Source organism: Dendropsophus ebraccatus, chromosome 8 (assembly GCF_027789765.1).
Source record: "Dendropsophus ebraccatus isolate aDenEbr1 chromosome 8, aDenEbr1.pat, whole genome shotgun sequence".
Classification (NCBI taxonomy): domain Eukaryota; kingdom Metazoa; phylum Chordata; class Amphibia; order Anura; family Hylidae; genus Dendropsophus; species Dendropsophus ebraccatus.
In genome coordinates, this window is record NC_091461.1 from 33,651,983 (window position 1) to 33,670,877 (window position 18,895).

Below are 18,895 nucleotides of genomic sequence, written 5' to 3' on the forward strand. Positions count from 1 at the left end.
TAATCTAATGCTCCATACACCCAACATGGTGCTAGTAAATGTTAATTTCTGCTCCCTATTCTGCACAAGGCACTGAGGTTGAAGGTATGTCTATTACCTTCATCCTCTGTGCCATTCTTGTGCAGTTTTAATGTAGTCCTGTGTCCACTGCCCCGTCCGCACAGTGCCAATCTGTCCCCGGCCAGCTCATCCCTTTTAATGATTATCAGTAGGGATGGTCCGAACCTGGTTCGGGCGGGGTTCGTACGAACCCGAACCCTCCGCAATGATTACCGATGTCTGCCCGCTCCATGCAGCGGGCGGATCCAGCAGGAGGAACGCCTGGAAAACTGGGATACAGCCATAGCCATAGGCTGTATCCCAGTTTACCAGGCGGTCCTCCAGCTGGATCCGCCCACTGCACGGAGCGGGCAGACAGCGGGAATCCGATGCCGAGCGTTCGGGTTCAGCCGAACCCTAACCTCGACGGGTTCGGACCATCCCTAATTTTCAGTGGAATGGGCTGGCCAGGGGCCGGATTGGCGCTCTGTGGGCAGGACAGTGCTCCAAATGGCCTTATTGTCTGTTGTTACAAGAATAGCGGTCATGGTTTTGACAGTGTGTATACTTTTACGGCAATTATTTTTCACAGCGACTTCAGAAAGTGAATGTGGCAAAATCACAGTGTGTAAACAAGTTAGTTGGCCCACTCCATTGATTATCAATAGAGCAGGCCAGATGACTCTGCGGGGGTGGGGCAGTGCTCCTGACCGAAGAGTGCGTAAATGGCAACAAAAAAATTTGGGCTTTTAACCACAGTTGAAGAAAGTTTCACCCCTAAAAGCTAAAAAGTCATGCTGCCAATATGTGGTAAAAAATTGCCAATGTGCTACATGATTTTTGACAATATGGAATACCACCAGACCTTACAGATATACCCTTTGAGGCTTGTCTGTTCTCAAAACCCATTTTCAATGCCCTCTCAGAGGTCATTCTTTGTTTAGGACCTCCAGCAATTAGTTTGACCAGAGAAAAAGTACAAATTGTGTCTTTCTCTCTGGAGGACCCAGCAGGCCCCTAGATTACTGGTACAACTCAGCCATTTATTGGGTAATGTGTCATTTTTCATATCTTCTCTGGTCAAGATTCTAGGAGCTTACAGTGATCCCCTGGAGAAGGACGGGCGACAGCCTGTGATCAACTTAATTTTTTGCAGAGGCTTTCAACAAACCTTGTCTAAAATGGATATTTTAATGGGTTATCAGGATTTAGAAAAACATGGCAATTTTCCTTTTAGAAAAAAAAAACAACACCACTTTTGTCTCCAAATCGGATGTGGATTGGTCTTATAGCTCAATTCCATTGAAGTGCATGGAGCTAATACCACACACAACCTGAGGAAAGGGGTGGTGCTGTTTTTGCAAGAAAGACAAAATGCTTAATTCTGTAACACCTCTTCACCCTCTTCATAAATCTTCGGACAGGTGGTTACTAGTGATGAGCAAATTTGCTGAACATTCAGGTTCGGAGTCAGTATTTGACTCCTGCTGCTTGAACAATTTGATTCAGCCCTAGGGCTGCCAGGAAAATATGGATATACCCTATAACTTTATCCATGTTTTCCAGGACTCCTGTGAATGCTGAAATAGTTAAACCTTCACACTACTTGTCAGTACAGTAGCACAAAGATTTAACTATTTGGTAGCTCACAGCATCATAATGAATAATGATCCTGGAAGTTACAAAGTCGAGACCATAGCACATAGGTGAAGATTTATCAAACATGGTGTAAAGTGAAACTGGCTCAGTTGCCCCTAGCAACCAATCAGATTCCACCTTTCATTTTCCAAAGTGTCTGTGAGGAATGAAAGGTGGAATCTGATTGGTTGCTAGGGGCAACTGAGCCAGTTTCACTTTACACCATGTTTGATAAATCTCCCCCATAGTTCGTAAATATGCTCCGTGCGCGGAACGTGTGAATCAGGCCCAATGTTTGTGGCAGCACCTAACGGTGAAAAGGATGCAGCACCGCGTGGCATTCCTTCTCTTCCATGTGCACTTGGACAACTATTCAATGGTTTATGGGGATGTTCTGAGGACACCACCAAGGACAACATGGAGACAAGTGATATCTATCTGACATGAGATACACTGGAACCTTCTATTTGGTTTAATAGTACAATTTGTAGAACATATTAGAAAAATGATTAACTTGATTTATTGTCATGGTAACAGTAGCAAGTGTATCACAGAGAAGTGTGCCGAGAGATAACACAAAAAGAAAGATATTGCCTCTTCCATCTACTTTGCACCTTTTGTGTTCATGGTTCTTTGTAGTACACTTATTGTTATTCCCCTTTAACATGTTTTTTTTTTACAATTGCCACATTATTTCGGTTTCTTTGTATAACAAAACAGAACCAAGCATTGTACATGTACTGGTGTGCTGTACAGACACTTAACAAGTGAATTTAAAAACATGGCGTACATTTTTTTTTGTTTTTTGTTTTTGTTTTTTTCTTTTCACCAGCGCAGGAAAGACATACGAGTTAGGCCCAGAACTACACAGTAGTTTCATTTCTCCATGGCCCCGTTTTGACATTTCCTGCATTATCAGAACTATAGATCATGGCTTCATGCATGCTACCCTTGAGTAACCCGTTAGGATTTGTTGTGTTAAATGGATATGATTGTCTCCTTGGTTGCATCTCAAAGTGAGTATGGTGCACAGTGTCAGAGTCAGGCATTTTGCCACAGCTAAATATTGCAGTACTTGCCTCGCTGCTCTCGGGCTGGTTGATGGTAGGGTAAGCGTCGCTTGCAGCACAACAGCCCCGTCTGTGGCCTGTATGGCCCTCATGTGTACTGTGTGGACTGTCTGTGTGCGAGCTATGGATACTACCATCAATGCTAGAAGGAATATGGTAGGCGTACTCTCTCTCCGCAGCTGACCTATGTCGACTGAAGTAGCGTGGCTTAGTTCTGCTTTTTAGACACCTGTGAACGTGCATGTTGGGTCTAAAAGCACCTTCATTGTGCACATGGATATGAGCTTCGTCTTCCATAAGTTGTTCACAGTGAATCTTTGCACAGCATGGTGTGACTGGCGAGAGGCAGTTTACGTGGTTCTGCACAGCTTGTAAATTGGTAAGTTTGCAATGGCCCACGGATGGGTGGTTGTACATGGGTGACTTATTAGGGCATGGTGAATCCTGAATGCAGGTCGCATGACCCTGGGCATCTCCGTTTATGTTCACTTTTTGGCGAGCAGTTGCTGGCACCGCATACGCGTTTCTTTTGGATGGGCAACAGGACCACCAACAGTGCCAGACGTCATCTCGCTTTGCACAGTGATGTATTAAAGTGAAGAGGCCTAAAGTTACGCAAAAAGCTCCATACAGGCAGCTAAAGATCATATCCAAGAAATGCCCTTGAGATACAGCAAGAGCCCCAAAGGTCCAGGTTGCTGTAAACAGAAAGAGAGTAAATGCGGCAGCTCGTAGCTGGGCCTTGAACGAGTGCTCATTTTCCAACAGTGAAGATGAAATCATGGAGCAGGTTGCCTGGGCAACTGGCCCAGCCTCAGTTATATGACTGTGACCCATTTCTCCACCTGCCAACCTCTGCTGCTCCTCCGTCCTTTCCTTTAATTCATACTTGCGTTCAGGATGGCGCTTTAGCTGCACGTAGGTACAGAGAAAGTAAATACAGGTGACGAGAACAATGAAGGCGACTGGGCCGTAGAATGCACCAAGACTTGGTTCCCAAGCCATCCAGCAGCTGTGAAAAAATAGAAATACAGACATTATGGTCACCAAAAGACATATAAAAGTAGATGTAATTGCATACAGTTATCAAGTTTGTAATTAAAGGTATTGTCTGGACAAAAGTAACATTCGCCAGAAGGTGGAGACAGCCCAAGTACGGTCCGCCTGGAAAAAAGGGATATAGACTATTACCAAGGCTGTATCCCTGTTTTCCAGGTGGTACTTGGGCTGTCTCCACCTTCCCCACGGAACGGGAAGGCACCGGGAATCAAATGACGAAGGTTCGAGTTTGATCGAACCTGAAAATTCCTGATGTTCGATCGTCTCTATTTATATTCCTCTGATCCCTCACATCCCTCAAACTCTTCTGGATTGTGTTCCATCCACACAGAATGTGTCCATTCTGTCAATCATTGACTAAGGTGGGGCATCACTAAAGGCCATATTACACGGCATGATAATGAGGGGGAAGAGAGTGACGACCTCTTAGTTCAGTGCTCGCATCTCCCTCATTCCCCTCTTGCTTCTTGTGCTATTACATGCATAGACAGCGAGTGGGGAGGAGTTGGAAGCAATGGAGGTGGCTGCCTATTGAAGTCAACTGCAGTCTGCTACCACCGCTCCTATTATACAGGGTGACGAGCAGCAGACAGTCGCTGACATGATCAGGATTTTTCAACATGTTGAAAGACTATAATGAGCCAACATCCTGCATGTCGACTGATTGTGACCTTTTAACATGTCCTATTACACGAAATAACTATGGGCCTGAACGGACGGTAATAGGGCCTTACGGCCATTGATTGGCTGAGTGGACCAGTTTGTGAGGGGTCAGGACATTATGCCAGAAAATGGAGACAAGCGGAGTAACGTTGGTGGCAGTCCAGAAAAGATAATAATAGCATGTTTATTGTTTATTATTTTTATACAAATCCCAGTCTGGGAGCAAGTTTTGATATTGCACAGACAACCCCTTTAAGGATGGTTTTACAACATTGTTTTCTGGTAAAAAGCCACAGCAGTTTTTGATTATGCTTTATGAGCCAATGCAAAAAGTGGATCCACTAAGTCATGGCTTTTAGTCCTGGAAGTCCTGGAAATGATAGAACCTGTCCTATTTTAGGATTTCCTGAACGGATGCCCCCATAGCTCAGGGAACTCTTATGCATTCCTGATGCGCATGAGGAGCTCCTAAAGACACTACTGATGGTTTCCGCAACATAAAAATTGATTACTGTCAGGAAATCCTGATGTTTTTCTGAAGTCTTACAAGGCCTACTGAACAGGATTTCCTGACAGTAAAAATGGATGTGTGAAGGGGGCCGCAAATGAATTTTCCTATGTGGACAACACCTCTAAAAGAGAGACTTCTGGTGATGAGCTAGTCCCAATGGATCTTGCAGATGTTATCAAGAGAAGACGTATGGTATTACATGTACACGATTAACAGCAGCTTTTTGTTCTGGCCTACAATAGCAATGTCTTTCTATAAGATTCCTATCACCTAATGGAAGAAATATAGTTGTACATTCCAATAAATTTTCACTTGTCACTGCGAATGACCTAGAAGTTTTATGGTACAGAAATTGTCCCATGGATTTTTGATCCTTGTCCTAAATTCCAAGACCCCAGAACATATTCTGGAGATAGTTCTGCATCTTTCTTACTGTTTCTATGAAACAGCTTCCAAAGAGAGTCTTTCTTTTTGCAACTCAGCCTCCTTCCATTTGAAAAATCGGTAACCCGAAGGCCGCTATATTTCAGCATGTCATGCTTCCTACCACTATGTTATATGTTTTTCAATTTGCAAACAATAACATTTGTCAGCAGTGAATTATATATATTTCTTTAATTGAAGCACCATTGTACCTCATGGTTTTCTTCGACTATTGAGTCATGTTTTTTTTTTTTTAATTGAATAATATAATTCACGGTTATAAAAATGCAACCTTCAGAAACTTGTATATAACCTGTACCCTAAAAATCTTTTCACTGTGCAATGCTGATACACAATATTCAAGCGCTGCGGAATCTGTTGCAAGCACTGCGGAATCTGTTGGCGCTATACAAATAAAATTATTATTAAAAATTATTATTATATTCACCCACCGTTCTTGACATATTGTCTAGATATGTCAAGGGTTTACATCACATAGGGTCTCAGTGATGAGACCCATTCTGATCAGTTAGTTATTGCCCCTTACTTCCATGATAGCTTATGGTGCACATCAGTCGGATGGCCTACCGGGGAATGAAGAGTGTTTAATTGCCTTACCTGCTTATAACTCACAATCAAAATACAGCTGCACTTTATATCTATTTTACAGCCGTATTTTTCTTTTACTGTGTGTGAACATAGCCTTAGGGAGTTGGTGTGAAAAGTGAGCTAAAGATGTCAAAAAGTTGCACATTTTTATGCAAATGTAATATGGACCAAAATGTGCAACTCTTCTTTGCCTATAGTCTATCCAGAAATCCGGCTTCCGGAGGCTGTTACAGCCTATGGTGGCTCGTGCCACAATCGGTTTCCTGCCGATTCCTACATAATCCATAGGGAAAAAAACATTAAAAAATTTTCAATCAAAAATAGATTTTAAATAAAATCTTTCGTAGCAGTTGTAACACTTGTAGATTGGAGCTTAGAAGCGGCCAAAGACAATAATCTGTGATCCAGGCAGTGATTATCATATGTAATAATATCAAGTGGTTTGTTTGTTCATAGAACATCGCTGGGTATCTTCCAGGAAGTGATTTCCTCCCTCCATAGGACTAATGTGGCCATCTTTATAACGACTTTCTAATGATTTGGAGCTTAGCGCTCATTGGATTATGGTGTTACTGTGTGTCAGCCAGTCTTAATTATACACCGGGGAGCCTGATGGCTGCACATAGCCGGTCCGAGCTTCCAAATACTTTTCTTCATGAATTATTTTTTCAGATCTAAAACTCACAAGTCAAATGAATGGTGATGAAAGATCTCACAAAGGAGATTTGCTTTACTTTGCTATTTTTTTTCCTTTTGCTTTTAATCAGTTTTCACATTTTTTTTTCTTCCAGAGCAACATAAAAGGTATTGAGAAGTTTCAAGTGAAAAGAAGAAAAATGAAACAAATATAGAAATTACCCACGACATGGTCAAACTTTGTAGGTCACATCAACATGGGAGGATTTATGTTTTCTTTTTGCCGTGTTCAACATGCCATGAACTAGCATGGCTTTATAATACTATTAGGTTATGTTCACATCTGCACTGGGGGCTGTGCCAGGTTGATCCATTGTAGAATCTATGACTTTTTATGGAAGTAATAGAGATGAGCGAGCATCAAAATACTCGAATGTTTGTTACATGAGTTGAGTATTTTTTGAGTATGGTGCATTATGCATTATGGGTAGTAGGTGTGTGTTGTATGGTAGTAGCAATGTTCAGTATGGTCATAGTAAAACAGAGTATGGTGGTAGTGTTGTGCAGTATGGGTCGTAGATATGTTAGATGGTAGTAGCAATGTACAGTATGGTTATAGAAATGTACAGTATGGTGGTAGTGTTGTGCAGTATGGATAATACAGTGTTTCCCTGAAAATATCACAGTGCCTTTTGTCTTATTTTTGGGGGTGTCTTATTTCTCTCCGGCATCCTTCCTCCTCAGCTCTCTCCCCCAGGTCTACCCTCCGCAACTCTCTCCCCCCTCTGCTCTCTCCCCTCATCCCTCTCCCACCTCGGCTCTCTCCCCCTCGAACCCTCCTAGCATACTCACTAATGTTCTGTAGGACGAGGACCATGCATCGGGCCATCGGGACTTGCGGCGGGACGTCAGGACGTTAGTAAGTGCGGCGGGACGTCAGAACATGTGGACGGACGTGGGGGCCAAGGAATAGGGTGCCTGTGGTGGCGGCTGTCAAGGTTCACAAGAAGATTAGGTGAGTGAGCTGGGGGCTGGGTGGTTAGCGGCCTTACTTTTGGAGGGTGCCTTACTTTCAGGGGGTGGCTTAGTTTAGTGGGGGTGCCTTATTTTGGGGGTGGTGGTGGCTTATTTTAGGCTAGTTGGTGGGATAGTTAGGGTGTTTTATTTTAATAGGATGTCTTATTTTCGGGGAAACACTGTAGATATATGTTAGGTGGTAGTAACAATGTACAGTATGGTCATAGTAATGTACAGTATGGTGGCAGTGTAGAGGTTGTACGGTTCAGTTCATTGCTTAGTTTCCTTATGACGCTATTTACAATGTTGCTACAATAATGTGAGAGCTGAAGCTACAGCACACGATAACACTCCAGGTATAACACGAATCTATTAGGTAAATGAAGGGAACACAGAAGACGACTGCTTTCAGCATCTCTCATCATCTCACATCACATTACTTACTAAGGTGCGTTGTCTTCATTTCCATAATTTTTTATGTTCGTTGCAGCAGTAATTCCACAAATAATAAAAGGGACACCGCCACTTATAAGATAAAACCTGGAGAGAGAGAGAGAGCATAGGTAGACCATGAGTAGCTGTAATGATGGAAAGAAGTAAAAAAAAATAATTTATATAACGAAGTATTCTCCAGCCCATCTATTAGCTCATAGAATTTTTCCAAAAAACATTTATAGACAGCAAATTTTACAATTGTCTCATGTCGGACGCTTATCGCTGGGCCAAGGATTATTACAGCAAAGGGTCTGTGCCAGCTGCCATGCCCTACAGGCCCCAATAGGCCCCACTCCTAAAGCATTAGGTTGTCCCATTGACTGATGTGTCTAGAAATGATTGAAAAATCAACAGCAGAAAATCCAATGTGATGATTTTGGAGTAAATTTATTCCGATGCAGCTTTAATGACAGCAGTGAAGGGAAGGAGGCGAGTATATGATTTTTTTTTCTATTTAACCATACCCTGAGAACAATTAGACAGAAATAAATGTTGCCTGGAAAACCCCTTTAAGGGCTAGCTTCATTATAAGAAGGGGTGGTGCCGATCAGACACCCCTGGAATGAAAAGGTGCCCTGATATCCCTTATAAAAAAAGTAGCATCAATCATATAGGTGATCTTCCGGTACTGTCTGTTATATCAATATAATCAGCCATCAATGAACTTGTTTAACTCTTTTCCCAATATTACTGTAACCTTCGCGCAGCTAATTAAACGCCGCCACCTGCGGCACAGAAATCAGAAAGCCATGCAACGAGGCGCTCTGAAATCTCAGGAATGAAACACCTTTGAAAGAGATTCTTTGTTGTTCTCCAGCAATGTGCTGCTAATTTACTTTTCAAGCCCACATGCTTTCATGAGATGTAAAGTAGGTCTGTCAGCGCTGCCGCAAAACTACCCAATATCACATCCACATACTATTAATAAACTGACTATAACCTGTGCAATTACCTTATACTGTATACCACTCCCCAATAGCTTCCTCTCTATAGTGCCATGACCATATGTGTCCATGGAACAGCAATTTCCGTATATTAGAACATGGCATTATACAAGTATACTTTCTAATGTTTTTTCATTTCGGTGAATGTATCCATGACGACCAGAATGGAAACATCTATTGTCTATAGCGCTGGCTTCAGCCACACAATGCATCAAGAAATAAGGCTGATATTACACGGGACATGTGTATATCATGGCTGAGAGGCTTTATTACTAAGAAGTAACAAAAGCAGAAGAGTTCTATGTTTTGCTGGCCAAAAAAAAGGCTATCTATTTATTATTTGTTAGAGATCAGCGCTTAAGTTGGTGGTAGTATCCAATCCTAGAGAGGCCTGGAAAACATGGATACAGCTAGGGCCAAATCTAGTTTTTTTGCTGACTAAGGCTAAACCTCGAATTGTGCCCCCCTAGTGCCCCATGGCATTCATGTGTATGGGTCAAGAGAGAATGCTGTTGGCCTTACAAATGTTTGGCCAACAACTGTTGCAGGTGTATATATATCTTTACTCCCTTATCAGAACACACGTTTTACTACACATCCCAATTAGAGATAATCGAACATCGAGAAATCTTAGGTTCGATCGGACTTGAACCTTGTCGAACCTGCAGCATTTGATTCCCAATGCCTTCCCAGTCCGTGGGGAAGGAGGAGACAGCCCGGGTACCACCTGGAATTCTGAGATACAGAATATTACCTAGGCTGAATCCCAGAATTCCAGGCGATACTTGGGCTGTCTCCTCCTTTCCCATAGACCGTGAAGGCATCGGGAATCAAATGCGGAAGGTTCGAGTTCGATCGAACCTAAGATTTCCCGATGTTCGATCATTTCTAGTCCCGATTTGGGTCCTTCTAATCGACACACATTTGTTGCGCCTTTACATGTATTATTTACCTGGCTGCGCAAAACATCCGATCAACCGACGAGCAAGCGTTTGCTCGGTCATCAGCTGATCACTGGCTCTTTTACACTGGGTGATTGTTGGATACATGAGCGTTTCTAACAACTCTTGTTAACCATATTGTAATGTATAAAAAGGCCTTAAAAGGGGATATCTGGCATTAGCAAACTTTTCATATATACTGTAGCTGCGGTTATATAGAAAATAATAAAGAGCCTATGCTCACGTGCGTGCCCCCCCCAGTGCCCTGCTGTCCCATCTTCAGAGTCCCCCCACTGACTACAGCCCCACCACTTCCAAGACATACTTGTCTTGGGAGTGACAGCTCACTCACCTAATCCCTGAATAAGAAGGGACAGCACCGTGGCCAATGATTGGCTGAGCAGGCAGTGTCGGAAGTGATAGGGATGCATTCAGCAGGGGACACTGGAGACGCTGCAGAAGGACACCGGGAGCCATGAAGAGGTGAGCATGGGCTCTTAATTATTTTCTATATAACTGCAACCCTTCACAAAAAACACATTGCCCTTACAAAAAAAAAATCCATAAAGGGACCCTGTTACTATGTCATCTATCAGTATCATATTACAGAGGAGGAAGAGCTGAGTGAATTGATATATATCTTTATGGGGAAAGATTTAATATCACTTGTCATATACCTGATTTCCCCTTTCTTAGGAGTCCAGTGGGAGGTTTTATCATTGAGTGACACTGCCCCCTTGACTCCTAAGGACAGTTTACAATTAATAAATTACAAGTTTTACTGAAACTTTTTATATATATAAAAATCGGCTCAGATCTTCCTGCTTTATAACATGATGCCAATAGTTTAGATAGTATTTTCATGGTGAAAGGTTCCCTTTAAAACCAGGACAATCTCTCTATGGTAGCAACCGGCCCTTCTGTCCCTATTATCCCTGTCCCTGTCTTATCCATAAATTAAATTCTTCGATAGCTCATTAAGCAGTTAACTACACTTTGTCCTCTTCCTGCTCAACACAATAACTCCCCAAACCACCAGGGGGCGCCTTGATTAAAAAAAAAGCCATCTCTGAAAATACTTTGTTTGGAGCGTTCCTTAATGTTTATAGTCTCTTTCCGTGTGCTGCCAGTCACATGGATGGCACCTCCTCATCACAATTCTGCAGGTAGTCTTCTAGTTTATGACACATAGCCACCTGACACTCCTCAGTAATGAAAAGAGATGAGATATAATAAAGAAGATCTTACCATCTTTTTTTTTATTCATTTCTAACATAATTCATTAATTATGATCACTCTCAATCTGCTGTATAAACTAATCATATTTCCCCAGCAATGTTACTTGCAGCTGCACTACCTGAAATAATCTTACTTTGATCTCTGAAATTGGGTATTCATCTATCTAAATGCTAATTGCCTTTTTAGCCTTTTGCCTTCTCCTTCTTGCTTAACCGTCATTAATTCCAAGTGCAATTCTAAAATGTGTATGAAATGTAATTTATCTTTACATTACGTTCCTCGTCTTATGACAACCATGAGAAATGTTACATTAGTCATGTAAGATCTGTGTTTGTATAAGGTTATTATAACTACCAGATCTATCGACAAAGCTCTTATCTATGTGTAGAATGTATGCTGTGTGGATTAGCCACCAAATATTGGACAGGCCCAGGCCCAGGAGGGGAATAGGTAATGCTGGGACCCTAAGTGCATGCAGTGATATCACCTAATGTAACCAGGGAAGTCATCATGCAAAGATACTATATGCATTGCTGTAATGCAGGGATGGGGAACCTTTGGCCCTCCAGCTGTTGCAAAACTACAGTTCCCATCATGCCTGGACAGCCAAAGCTTGTCCCTATCACTGCTGTAATGGAAAAAGAATGGAGTACTTAGTCATATAATAGCACACTGTGATGTCAGACATTGTTTCGGAAAAAACAACAGTGCAAATAAATAACAGTGCAAATAAATAACAGTGCAAATAAAAAAAACTACAAAATAAATAATGCACACAATAATACTATAGCATTGCAATAGTGCACACTGTGATGTCATTATATGGAGAATGCACATAGTGATGTCAGAGTACGAGTCCAATGTGGTTAGTGAAGTCACTATGCAGAGATAATATGCATTAGCAATAATACACACAATGGTGTCACATTACATGGATGATGCACCAAGTGAGGTTACATCATAGAAATAATGCCTAATACAATGATACGTAATAAAATAATGCAGGAACAAAGATCAAACGTAGTGATGACACAGTTTAGGGATAATGAAAACAGTGATGTCATAGCACATGTGGAAAAAAACTCAATGACATCAGCATGGATAAAATGTGCACAGGGATGCAACAGCACATGAATAATGCAGTGTACAGAAATAATGTACTTAGTGATGTCACAGCATAGAAATATTGCATGATGTACAATGTGATGTCACACTACAGGGATGACATAGTGAGGTTACAGTACATGGATAATAAACAACTTACAGTACATGGATAGTATCAAAGTGATGTCACAGTACATGGATAATAAACACCTTACAGTACATGGATAATACCACAGTGATGTCTCAGTACATGATAAAAAACACCTTACAGTACATGGATAATATCACAGTGATGTCACAGTAGATGGATAATACACACCTTACAGTATATGGATAATATCACAGTGATGTCACAGTACATGGATAATAAACACCTTACAGTACATGGATAATACCACAGTGATATCTCAGTACATGATAATAAACACCTTACAGTACATGGATAATACCACAGTGATGTCTCAGTACATGGATAATAAACACCTTACGTACATGGACAATATCACAGTGATGTCACAGTACATGGATAATAAATACCTTACAGTACATGGATGATACACACCTTACAGTACATGGATAATATCACAGTGATGTCACAGCACAGGGATAATAAACACCTTACAGTACATGGATAATATCAGAGTGATGTCATAGTACATGGATTATACACACTTTACAGTACCTGGATAGTATCACAGTGATATCACAGTACATGGATAATGCACACCTTACAGTACATGGATAATACACACCTTACAGTACATGGATAATATCACATCATATCACAGTACATGGATAATATCACAGTGATGTCACCGTGTACTGTACTGTACATGTACTGTAAGGTGTGTATACATGGATAATACACACCTTACAGTACATGGATAAGATCACAATGATGTCACAGTACATGGATAATGCACACCTTACAGTACATGGATAATATCACATCATATCACAGTACATGGATAATACACACCTTACTGTACATGGATAATATCACAGTGATGTCACCGTACATGGATAATACACACCTTACAGTACATGGATAAGATCACAGTGATGTCACAGTACATGGATAATGCACACCTTACAGTACATGGATAATATCACATCATATCACAGTACATGGATAATACACACCTTACTGTACATGGATAGTATCATAGTGATGTCACAGCACAGGGATAATAAAACAGTGATATCACAGCATAGATACAATGCACATAGGGGGCATTTATCAAGACTGGTGTAAAGGTTAGTAAAGCTGTTCGGCCCTGCGCCCTGTACGCCAGGGGTGCATCATTAATAAATCTCCCCTATAGTGATATCACTATACAAAAATTATACCTTTGTTTTTCCGTTGATCTGTGTTATCTTTAGATATTACTTACAGCATCTCTGAGAACATCTATGGAACTTACTAGGTTCCATAGCTACTGTGTTGTCTGCTTCCCTCCGTATATATGTCTACTCATAAGTCTTTGGTTATTATTTGAAATCTTATACTGAGAACAACTTTATTCCTGTAAACCACAAACACAACTCAAGGTATAATCAGGCTCGGGCTGCATGGCGCCCTCTAACTGTGCAGCCAGGAACCACTGTGTCACTTTTCTTGGTCATGTGACTTCTTATCCATATGGCTGCCTGCAGTTACAAAAAATACATCCAGGATGGATCTTTTCGACTGCAAAGTCACAGCCACTTGTGGGTCACAATGTGACCCCATTCACTTTGAGTCGTGTGATTCCAATGTAGGAAGAATTAATATTCCTGCATAATAGTCTTATGGAATAATTTATCGAGCTGTGTTATTACAGTGCACATAAATAACTAGAAATAGCTATAGATCGACAGTATCTTCATGCATAAGAATACAGTGGCCTATTTCTACAATTAAAATTCTACTACATCTGGTCCATTAGGTAATATGCACTAATAGGTATTAAACAGAAAGCAACGTCAAGTGAGTTATTGCAATCTGATAGAAATAAGAACAGGACTCGGCTTTTCGCGGTCCACTTTATCATCATAGTTCGCACGGTGAGACACAGTGGGGCTTGTGTTAAAAAATATCCTTACACCGGTAATTGCAATTACTTCTGTTACAAGCTGCTTAATATGTAGGTTTTTGCTAATCAAGCATATCATTTTGGCTGTAGTTTATGCGGGCCATGAGGACTATGTATTCAGATGGTGATGCCAAGTAAGTGGATTTTCTAGATCATTGCATGGTTTTAACATTCATGCAAAATTCAGAAAAATAGGACTGCTGAAGTAGAGCTTGTTGCTTGCAGCAGGGACGTAATTCACACATCTAAGCTCCATACAGTGAAAAGTGGGATGGTGTTTGTGCTACATCAGGTGTCCTTGTGTAGTGTCCCAGAGGAGGTGTGCCGCTGCTTCTCATCACCACCTGTCATCGGGTATTTCTATTATGTGTTCCACTCTCAGCTGTATTTCACTGCCTCACCACTTGGTGTCTCACTATTCTTATCCTGTGCACAGTTGAAGATTACATAAGGGGTTGAATGGGTGTGTCTTGTTCTGTTTTGTTGACCAATTGTAAGCCTAGGTACCTCACGCCACACAGCCTATTACACACTTAGGTATTTTCTTTCTGGTACATTCCCCACCAATGGGTGGTTAGTCCCGGCCACCACTACTTAAGGCTAGTTAGTTCCTTGTGGGTGGAGAGAGGAGTCGTTTATGTCTAGAGAGAGTCTTTGGTTGGAGTGGAGAGGTTGGAGTTCAGATAGAGAAGATAAAGATGTTATGCATTATAAGTCCTAAGGTGGGGTAACTGCCTAGCTGGGTCACCTCGTCTATGTCGGAGGTGACATTTTTCTAACAAAGTCAGGATGATTCCTAAGTCTTCATGATTCGTCAAGTCAATGATAGCTTCTCAGCCTACTCAGGGAACCTTGAGAGGCTGGCTTCGCTGGGTTGTGCAATCAGACCTGGCACTCAGTGGGCTCTTCTGGCAGAAGGTGGTATAAGTCAAAACCGAGAGTAGGAGCTTCTTCTAACAAGTTACCCCTTAGCCTTTTTACACAAACCCTGATTTTCTCCTAAGCCAAGCACCTTCTATCACTACTATACACCTCAAGTACCCTAGTTAACTATCCTGTGGTGTCCATCAGGAAAAAGGACTGTTCTGCTTCTTCTTTTTTTACCATGAACCTTTACTGCCAAAGTATATTGTATTACACTGAAGATTCTATCCGTAAACTGTTCTTGGTTATGTGCTGGGCTCAGTGCTGTGGTTATTTTTGTACAGTACCTGCACCCACATCCACACTTGTGCAAAACTTTTAAAGCCCAGTGCTAGTATACCACTCCTGGCTTCCGTAAGAAGTGCCTTCACCAACGCTTAGCCCACTGCTAACAAAGCCTAGCAACCCCAGGTTACGGCACTTGGGTATTTACAATGCAGGGTGCAGCAAAAGCTCATAGGACCTTGTGCAAAAGGTTGTAGCTAGTAAATGGGACAGTTAGGAATGGGACACTGCTCCCTTCAGGCCAGGCAATACAGAACAGCATTAAAATGAGGGAAAAGAACCTGAAAATATGTGTCTATAGGTGACTAACTGTTCCATCTAGGAGAGATGTACAGGGCCTTATAGTATCCAAGTAAATAGTACTGAGCAGCATGCAGGTCTAGTGCAGTGAAAGTTATTCTCCATATCTCAAGTGGTTTGAGTAATGAAGAGGTTAATGCAGCTGCATGGGCGCTCAGTGGATAAGGGGGCCCTCTACCATCTAAAAATCAATAGGCAGCATTTCAATGTCTATTAGATTAAATGTTAGTGACTGAGATGATGAATTTCATTACAGTGATTGGTGAATTGTCAGAGGTACATAAGGGGCATGCTCTGGGATGATCTATGATTGGAGAACAAGGTGTACATACATGGACACACATGGGCTATTAGCTGTCTATGCCTGACCTCTAGGCTTTAGCATTGGCCTTGCTGTAATTCTTCTACTTTCTCTCTACAAAGAGAAGAGCACTGGGAAGAGATAATGTACACTGTGCAGCTGTAACTGTACGCCTGCATAGTTAGCTCTATGATCAGGCAATGATTTAAGAGTGCTCTGCCTAATCCCAAAGTAAAAAGTTAGTATTAATGTAATGAGGGAGGCCTATGAGCAGTCTTGGCTTAGGGGTCTGGTTGCAACCACTAGTATTACAGTATGTTGGAAAGTAGGTTACCAATAACATAAAATATAGCCCTATTATTTCATTAGTGAAACATAGTTCCCATTTATCTTCCAGTGGGTAGCATGTAAATGAGGCTCCAGTATTTGCCTGGACCACTTGCAACAGTACTATATGTACTACCCTGGAGGTGGCCCTGACTGTACTTCACAGTTCGGTTAACATTAGGGTCACCTAGGGTTACATCAAAGCGATAATAATAAAATCCTAGCATAGCATCACCAATGACAGTCCAATGATAATCATCTCTAACTACACAGTGAAGCTATTCTGGCCATAAATACTCTGACGCACCTACTAGTGGCACTGCATACTTTATAATGGTAGAAAAAGACAGCTCGCCTTGTAGATCTGCGCTCGCGCTGTCTAGGGATTGAATTTTCTAGCTACGCTTACGCCTGGACCTGTGTGTAGAAGACATGACATAAAGTAATCACCCAAGATTTAGTTGCTTGTTAGAAAACAAGAAAATAGATTATAAATATCTCATGAGAGAAGGCGAACCTAACTCATAGCAACTGTATTAAGAAGATAAGGTCAAAGGATGATCTATTACTACCGGCCTCCATATCCTTGTCTACTGAGATAAACACAGGTTCTGAACCACAGGCTGAAATGTAGGACAATGTATCAGATGGGAGTTGTGCACTAATATTTCTGTGAGAAAGTAAGGGCCATGCAGCATGCTATATATATATATATATATATATATATATATATATATATATATATATATATATATCAGCCACCGACAAGAGAGATTAACAACTTAGATTACCTTGTTACAATAATGGCTGTCGAGGCAGGTATGTGTATATATATATATATATATATATATATATATACATATATAAAAAGCAGCATTGGATCCTGATGTCGGTAGTTTGTAGTGTGGACAAGCTTCAAGTATACCTGTCATTATAACTTTCAAAATCTAAACTAAAATGTGATATAAAGCAAGTTTGCAATTTACATTCATTATTATTTTTTTTTAATTGTCATGGAGAACATGAGAGAAGGCAGCCATGTGATTAATGGACACACTGAGTTGTGACTCTCTGTACTATTCCTGTGTTTAGTCTGTTTTTTTCAACCAGCACAACTCAGAAAATCTGCCTTCAGGAGACTGGACCTGGATTTCTGGTAAGTTCAGCTTTATTTTAAAGCATAATAAAAACAACAACAACAAATAATAAATGTATATTGCAAAGTTTCTTTATTTCACATCTACTGTTGATTTAGATTTTGAACGTTATAACGACAGTGACACTTTAAGAATCTGAGCAACATTGACAAGGTCCAAGTTGTGATGTCTAGATGACTTGGTTAGAGCATCTCTAGAGTGGTAGGCCTTGTGGCGGGTTGGTCCCAGTATACAGTGGTGAGTACCTACCATTAACCCCTTGCCGCAAAATGACGTTTGGGAAACGTCATGTAAAGCAGGTAGTTCCCGCAACATGACGTTTCCCAAACGTCATGGCTTCCCTGCCTCCCCCCGCTGTCCCTAACGGTGATCGGGCAGCGGGAGGAGGCTATGTCACACAGCATCCTCCCGCTGCCTCTGCCTGGAGGGGAGCCACGCTCCCCCGGGCCGTTAACCCCATAAACGCCGCGGTCAATGCGACCGCAGCGTCTATGGGGAGATTCATGGCCTCCCACCGATCGGGCGGCGGGGGAAGGCTGCAGAACGTTGCCTCCCCCCACCGCCACTACCAGTATGTCCCTCCGCCCCTCTCCCCGCATCCCCCGATATCGGCGGATCGCCGCTATTACCGTTATAGCGGCGATCCGCCGGTACCGGCATTACCGGCGCCGACGACAGCTTTCATCTCCCCCCACCGTGAATCCACCCCCCCCAGTCACCCCTGTCCTCCAGTCACCCCCCTTCCCCATATACATTATCTGATCCAGGGAGGTCCGTCCTCCTCGGCGTCCAGGCTGATTCTGAAGTGCGCATGCGCTCCAGAATCAGTTATCTCGGAAAATTTAAAGTGACAGAGACCAATTTGGTCTCTGTCACTGAACTATGATTACTGTGATAGAAAATATCACAGTAATCATAGTAATATAGTGAAAATGAATGTATCAAGTACAAAAAGTGAAAAACATACAAAAAAAATAAAACACACACTTTTTATTATAGTAATAATTGCAGTTTACTCCCAAATTACCCCTACCCCCCCCCAGATTACCCGTTACCACCGCAGGTTGCCCGTATCCGCCCCAGGTTGCCCCTAATCACGCCAGATTGCACGTAATCACCGCACATTGCCCATAACCAC

The 18,895-nt window shown here is 41.8% G+C and overlaps 1 protein-coding gene across 3 annotated transcripts in view; it reads right to left on the reverse strand.

The window, feature by feature from the left end:
• Window positions 1-1,919: 1,919 nt before the first annotated feature.
• ADGRA1 (adhesion G protein-coupled receptor A1) overlaps window positions 1,920-18,895 on the reverse strand; it is a 396,447-nt gene continuing 379,471 nt past the window's right edge. For all 3 annotated transcript variants that reach the window (XM_069980134.1, XM_069980135.1, XM_069980133.1), the window contains 2 exons: window positions 8,110-8,205; window positions 1,920-3,759 (listed from right to left, as the gene is read on the reverse strand). In XM_069980134.1, the coding sequence (XP_069836235.1) occupies window positions 2,541-3,759; window positions 8,110-8,205 (1,315 nt within the window). In that variant the 3' untranslated portion in view covers window positions 1,920-2,540. The remainder of the gene's footprint in view (window positions 3,760-8,109; window positions 8,206-18,895) is intronic.